At 44.2% G+C, this 7621-nt stretch overlaps 1 protein-coding gene across 1 annotated transcript; it reads left to right on the plus strand.

Annotated features, from left to right (window-relative positions):
• Positions 1-410: 410 nt before the first annotated feature.
• LOC144338608 (uncharacterized) lies at positions 411-4491 on the plus strand. Its single transcript, XM_077988774.1, has 2 exons — positions 411-933; positions 4350-4491. The coding sequence occupies exon 1, from the start codon at positions 550-552 to the stop codon at positions 925-927; it is 378 nt and encodes a 125-aa protein (XP_077844900.1). The 5' UTR covers positions 411-549; the 3' UTR covers positions 928-933; positions 4350-4491.
• The last annotated feature ends 3130 nt before the right edge of the window (positions 4492-7621 follow it).

Consider the following 7621-nt stretch of genomic DNA (forward strand, 5'->3'; position numbering starts at 1 on the left):
ATGTTTAAGTGAAATAATGCACATGCAACCACAATGGGGTACATTTCCGGGTACATTTCCGTCTACCTTTATGTATTTTTAAAGGGGACACTCCTATCAGATATGCATTTAATAAGAGCCATGGGTTGAACTGAATAGTAAGCAAGACAGTAAACACATCAGACCCACGGCTGAGTAGTTATTCTTGGTTACAGACCCAGGGCTCCAGAAGCAACTTACCTCCACATCGGCCCGGAAAAGTTCCATTACTTTCTAGCACTCTAACATTCGAGGATGCCTCAGCTTTTGACAGCAGAGTCAAAGGAAAGGAAATCCCCTCCATTTCTGAGGTTTTCATCTTACTTGAAAGGGCCACACTGTCATCCCCCAGAAAGCTAACAGGCATCTGGAGTGATGCCACGTTCAGCGTAAAAACACGGACAAAGCGCAGAGACGCCGAATCTCAACAAATGAGAGACTGAAAAAGACAGGAAAGAAGACGGACAAAAGCAGGAGACAGACCTCAAGAGACTGACGAAATGCTAGCACCACACGAAGAGTAACAAAGAGATGGAGAACAACCCGGGGCAGTGCTGCCGGAGCCAAGGAGTCCGGGCAAGCGGCGAGCGCCCTCCCGCGGCCGGGGCTACCTCTTACCTCCTGGGCGAGTTTCTGCTTGAGCACCAGCGCGGCACACAGGTAGCCTGCGCGGCCCACGAACAGCTCGTCCGAGCCTCACTCCAGGAAGGAGACCGGCGCGCGGACGGCACACAGAACCCGGAACTTGCCCAGCGGCTGCACGTAGTCGGACCGGCCCAGGGCGTGGTACAAGAGCGTGGCCACGGCGTACACGCCCGCGCCCCCGAGCAGGAAGGCAGCGCGGGTGTCGGCGTCCGGCTCGCCCCACTCCTCAGCGCGGGCGCACGCGTCGATGAGGCGCATAGCTGAGCTCAGGTAGGGTTCCCGGGGCTCTGCAATACGTGGTAGAGCATTTAGGCCACTTCGGCCACGCCGCCAAAAAGCCACGCCTGGCAGCCGCTAGCCCCGGCCGTCGCCCCTCGGGCCTCGGCGCTGCCCCGAGTGGGGGAAGCTCCTGGAGGATGCGCTGGATGGTGGCGGTGACCAAGGGCGCCACCGCCTCCTCACACTGGGCCGCCAGCAGGCTGCCCTGGTAGTCATCGAAGCGATTGGCGAAGCAGCGCTTGGTGTCCATGCTGTTACCCGCGCCCGCTAATGCGGAGCTGAGGACCGCTTGAAGTCGTGCCCTGCAGCCCCGCACACCACCTCCGGCTCTCTGAGGCACTCGGATGGCGGTGTATGCGGCGGGGAAGGAGCGAGAAGGATGAGACGGGAGGTGACAAGAGGAGGCGGGCCAGGAGCGGATGGCCAAGTGGGGCGCCGGGCTGCGATCGCGGGGATGTGTATCGTGCGCCCCGCTCTCTGAGGCCGCGCCCTTGCCGACCCGCCCCCTTCTGCCCCGCAGCAGCTCAGCGGCCTCTCCAAGGGGCCGAGGTGATCTCTGGCAGGACCCACGCGGGGCCCGCGCCACGCCTCCCGCTCCGCCCCTGGCTCTTCCTCTCCTGGCGGGAGGCCGGGGACGTGCGGGATGCTGATCTGGGACTCTGGGACTCAGCATACGCACAACTGGTGGTAGAAGTGACAGTCTTGTCCTTTGTATACTCAAAGTGTGGTCCTTGGGTTAGAAGCACCAGCATCACCCGGGAGCATGTTAAAAACGCAGCGTCTCAGGCTTCGCTCCAGACCTATTGAATCGAAATCTGAATAGTCAGCAAGATCCCCAGGTGATTCGCGTGCACATTGAAGTTTAAGGAGCCACGGAACTAGGCTAGAGTACCAAGACAAAAGTACCAAGAGTACCAAGACAAAACTAGGCGCCTTCTTTGACGTTTGTATTTCATCTTGGTCGCTTCGGAGTTCTCATTATGAATGTTTCAATCCCAAAGGCTGGGGTATTTGAGCACATCATGTTTAATGCATTAAAACGGTGAAATACCCCATACGGGAACTTTTTTCCCAGCTTTGGTTTTTGTATTGTTTTCTTCGAGTATACAGGAGTAAAAACTCAAAGAACCACACAGGATTAAGGCAAGGAAGGGGCACTCCCCTCCTGCCATGCGTGCATAGTAAAAGCTCAATACATACCTTGAGGTCATTAACTAGTTAATATTAGGATAAACCCTCTGTGATAATTTAATTAGGCTTTTTATCTCCCCCTTCCCTCCCTTCTTTCCCATGTTTGTTCTCTTCTGCTTTTTTCCCAAGGGCGTTATGGAGGGTCTCCTATGTGTCCTGAAACCTGGAAATAGATGGATGAATAAAATTTGACATGGTCCTATACTTCTTGGAAATTACAATTCAATGGGAAAAACAGAAAATGAACAATTACAAAAGCTAGTGGTCTTTCTTATACTCAGCTGTTTGAAGTAATTCTGCCTTTCCCAAAGTGTTGACTCTTGAAGACTAAAGAGGTCACGTCTCCCAGGAGTATTTGTATTTTGATAGGGACTGTGCAAGACACAAAGGAGTAACTGGCTCATAGAACAGTTTCTGATACTTTGTGGGGAGAGTAACTACTCCACTTACTTAAAAGGCCAGTTTGGACGCATTTTTTTTTTCCTCAGAAGTATTAAATGTCACCATGATTGGGAAGCAGAAATTAAATACTCTGCCCCTCCACCCTTACTTGATGTAGTCCGGGAAAGAACCTTAGTTTGCCAACATGACTGCCGGGAGGGACACATCCACATAGTTCAAGGACAGTATGGCCATCATCCCCCTTTGATGCTGCCAAAACAGGTTTATTTTTAGTAATAATAATAATAAAAGTCCACTTTTAGGCAGGGAGCTTGATATGTTAAAGGAAGGAAAGGCATCAAAGAAGCAACAGGAAAGTTGAGTTTCTCCTTGAGACGTCCTTCCTCATCCCTCAACCACAACAGGCATTAGAGGTGATTTTTGTCCCCTCAGACAAGGAAACATAAAATAAAGCCTTTACCGGCAGAAATGAAGGCTTATTCCACTTCATTCCTCCACACCTCCCTCACCCTTGTCATGAATCTAGAGGCAACTCTTAACTCTGACTCTGATTATTCTTCCCAACACTCCATCCCAGAGGTAGCGGCAGCAACAACAGGGATCTGCTAACTGGCTTCAAAATAGAACTGTATGTAAACGCATCTCCGAGAAAAGGAGCTCTTCTGCTTTTTCCCAGTTGTGTCATCTGTCCATTGCCCCAAAATGCTGTATAAAAAGCAATCACAAAATCTTATAGCATATGACAGTAAGTTTACTGTTCATGAGTCTGGGATCTTGGCCGGGCTCATTCAGGTGTCTGGAGGTGGGTTGGATCTTGCTTGGGGAGACTGAAGTGACTGGTCTGTAGCCCACATGTAACTTGTCTTTTAGCTGACCAACACAGCATGCTTGCATGGCAATGGCAGAGGGGCTAAAGCAAAAGCAGAGACATGCAAGACTTCTGAGGGTCTAGTCTCAGGACCACACACTCTTTTCTGCCTTAGTCTATTGGCAAATCACATGAGGAAATATAAGGTGTTTTTGTTGAACTTCAAAGTTGTATGACAAAGGGTATGGACACAGCGTAGGGTGAAGTGTTAGGATTCTTTGAAACCCCACCCCTAATTGTCCTATACTTAATTTGCATGCAGCGTTATTTATTTTAATACCATTACTCCACTAGAATATACTCTCCGTGAGGGTAGGGCTTTTTCTTGCATTTATTTACTGATATGCAAGAGTCTAGAATAGTCTCTATTCTACTACTAATACTACTACTACTACTACTGCCACCACTACTACCTGTAGTAGATATTTACTAAACGTTTATGAAATAATGAATGAATTACCATGAGAGCGCCATGAGAGACTTAAGGTACCCTAAAGTGTAGAATACAGAGTGAGGCCTTTTTTCAAACCTTAACCTGACATGTTTAAACTCCTCCTATATTCTTGGATCCTTTTCCTATTGTAAGCACAAAATGTAAACATTCTGCAGTTTCTGCTCTTGTGTGTTTCTCTACAAGATATGGTGACCTCTATACTTTATCTTGAATTCAGGGCCTTCACACATTCTACTTTTGCTAACTAACCCTCTGTGGCAGCTTATATTTTTCCAATATGGCCACAACAATATCTCCTAGGCCACATGTTCCTCTACAATCCATGTGACTTTGACATTCCTCTCATCAGGAGGGAGGTACATGTAACCTCTTCTGAACTCTGGGTGGGCTGATATCTCATTTGTAACAAATAGAATGTGATGGAAATAACACGGTATGGCATCCAAGGCTAAATTATAAAAAGTCATGCAGCTTCCATCTTAAATGTTGCAGCACTCACATTTGGAGCCTTGGGCTGCCTTGTAAGAATCTGACTGGAGCTTCTTATCGGGAGGAAGCCCAGACAACATGAAGAGGTCACTTGGAAGTGCTTGGATTGACAGGCCGAGGACAGCATCAACTGACAGCTATGTGAGTGAACCACTTTGGATATATCCAGTCCAGTCAAGCCTTCAGATTACCACCATCCCAAACCCTTCCAGAATTCCTGACCCAAAAAATTACAAACAAAAATATAGTTGTTACAAGCCTTTAAGTTTTAGGATAACGTGTTATGGAGCAAGGTAACTGGAATGTCCTGCTAGCTTCCCATAATCCGATGCTATGGAAGTCCCCTCTAATCAACAGTCTACACTCAACAGGGCAATGAGCAGTTAGGAAGATAAATATTTTAGAGAAATCTGGAAGACAGAAAAGTATGCAGGCACCCGAAAAGATGTGTTCTGAAATAACAATTCCAGTTGGATTCTTTAAAAGTAGTGATGACCCCACAAGAAATATGCAGTCTATACAAAATCTTGCCAAGGCCATTTATTTTACCATTATCTGTAAGATTTGTCCTGATAGTCACAGAATTTCTAGGAGCATTTGCTGACAGGCAGCTCCCAACATATGTTTCTGTGATCTTGCTGAATTGCTCAGTTCCCAGTTCTTCTTCAGTATGTCCTTATTATGCAGATTATGCAAAACTATGGATGGAAGAGAGTATTAGTGGGTTCATCAAGGAAATCGCATAAAAATTATGCAAAACTATCCAGAAAAGAGAGTATTAAAATCAGGGTTTCTCTTATGCAAATTATTGCTCTCTATGGGTGAATATGAAAAAAATCAGTAATTGTATAACTGTCAAACCTTACCAATTAAGGTTTAATACATTTAAGGAATAATGCATCTTAGAAATGCTTTCAAAAGATTTTCCAAAGTTTTGCTCAAAGGGTGCATCCTAGAAATGCTTGAGGTAACTGAATAGTGCTTTGTTCATTCCTTATAGCATATCCTCTGTGGAGACTCATCCCTACTTTATTAGATTAACAACATAATTGGAAACTTTCCCTAATTCTGCTCTTTGCTTTGCAGTTTTCTCTCCTTGGAATCCTCTTCAAAAAAATTACCTCCTGGCTTGCCTCTTCACCTCTTTCTCAATGAGGTTGTCTCCAACTTGTTATTTTAAAGTTACTACCCTTCCACCAACCATTAGTATCTAACGACTATATATTTTACTTACTTATTTTGTTTCCCATCTGTCTCTCTCCACTAAAATTTAACCCCCAGAAGAACAGGAAATTTTGTCTGTGTTGCTTCCTCTTGTATGCTCAGCATCTAGATCAATGCCTGACACGTGATATGTGCTCAGTAGATACTTATTGATGTCTGTGATGCTCTTCATAATGTCAAAATTTTCTATCCATCCATGGCTGAGTTTTGCTGTCTGCTTTCCTGACCAGTTGCTTGATTATACACCTCTGCCACAAGCAGCCACAAAAATGTGCATTCTAACATAGGATTTGATTCTCTTTATTGTCTTTTTTCCCTCTACTTCCAGTTTTATCGATTTATAGTACTTTGTTAGCCATTATAGGCTAATCATGATTGCCAGTACACATGTAATCCCAGAATTAAAAGCCACCTGAAATAAGCAAGCAAAGTGGCACTCGCCACTCCACCTGAAGGGGGGGTAGCCAAGTTTGATTGGGTCACGTTGGCCAAGAACGAGCAACGGTGCACACCCAAGCTTATTGGAAATGAAGAAAGTATATGTCAATTATGCCCTTGGGTATTACAATGTGTGTTTATGGATGAGTGATTTGAATGAACATTGCTGTATGGGACACTACTAAAACAGGTATTCCTCCCTTGTAAACTAATGCATCTGTGTAAGGTACATTAAATTGGCAAGTGGGGATGTATGTGTTCCTTTAGGTAGAGTGAATTATTTAACTGGAAACGTTTAACAGCTTCCTACATGTGGTCATTTCTAAGGTTTTCACCAGCATTCAGAAGGATAGGAGGAAAAGAGTGATTTTAAATTCCTATGGTGGTATAGTTCAATGGCTATTAAATAACCCAACAATAGCCTAGTGTTGATAATGCATTAACACATCTGCTTTTTGTCTTATGGTACACTAATATTTTTCACTTGTACATTTGCAGTTCTCCTTATTGTAAGAAGTTCCAATGTCAACAACATAAGGTAGAAGTAATTCTCATATACAATTTTTAGACATTTGCATGAATGCAAATGGTGATAGTTAAAAGAGCAGATATGTTCCAAATAATTCATATTGATTTATACTCTTGAATGGCCATGGTTACGCTTAGCGAGCTGTTCTCAATATGACATGACTGCTCAACAGGACTTGACCCAGCATTCTCATGAGATACAGTAAGAGGCGATAACCAGAAAAACACAGGGTCTCAGTCCATAATCCAAAACGTAGACAAACAAATTACCAAATGATTAAACAGAGCTAACTACTCTAGGATGGCAAAGATTAACAGAATCATAGAGCTGGAGATCATCTCCAGGAGATCATCTCTTTATGCCTTTCCTTTAACAATAAGGAAACCAAGGTCCATGAAAATCGTACAGCAGGGAATCGTTGAAATGTTGTTAAGAGGAGAGTCGTGGGATCACATCTGTGCTTTTGAAAGATCAGTTTTCTTGAAAATTAGAGAACATATTTGAAAGGAGGACAATATGTCAGAGTGGTATGTAGAATAATCAAGAAATGAGGAAATCTGAACTAATAGCAAAATAGGGTGGCAAGACTTGGAAGAAGTCAAGAGATCTGAAGCGAGCAGGTTACAGGGTTTTATGAATAACTGGCTGTGGGAGTAAAGGAGGATAAAAGTCAAAGATTATGGCTGGTGTCTTCTCTGGACAATTGGGCCAACAAAGATACTATCCACCATGCCAAAGAATACATGCAGTGGAATAGATATGAAGCATAAAGAAGAAGGAAAATAGCTAATTCAGTTTTAAAACCTGAGTGTGGTTTTACAGTCTCATGATGTAAAAAGAGAAACAATAAAGCAATAAAATGTTAACAATATATCCTGAAGGTTAAAAATTCAGTACAACTGATTAAAGGAGGTTGATAGAGGTGAGCTTTGGAAATTGGTTAATATAGGGATAGTACGGATAAAGGCATGTAGCTAGACTTCAGAATGAGGAAGCTTGACCACCTAGTTTTAATGGCCTTCTACTATCAGCAACATCTTGAGTTTATTTGGAGAAACCACCATTCCCTATTCCTGGAACATGT

This window comes from Macaca mulatta, chromosome X (genome assembly GCF_049350105.2).
Source record: "Macaca mulatta isolate MMU2019108-1 chromosome X, T2T-MMU8v2.0, whole genome shotgun sequence".
NCBI classification, from domain to species: domain Eukaryota; kingdom Metazoa; phylum Chordata; class Mammalia; order Primates; family Cercopithecidae; genus Macaca; species Macaca mulatta.

Bases quoted from the DNA above. Each gene is read 5' to 3' on its own strand.
- LOC144338608 (XM_077988774.1), top strand. From the start codon at position 550: ATGGAGAACAACCCGGGGCAGTGCTGCCGGAGCCAAGGAGTCCGGGCA.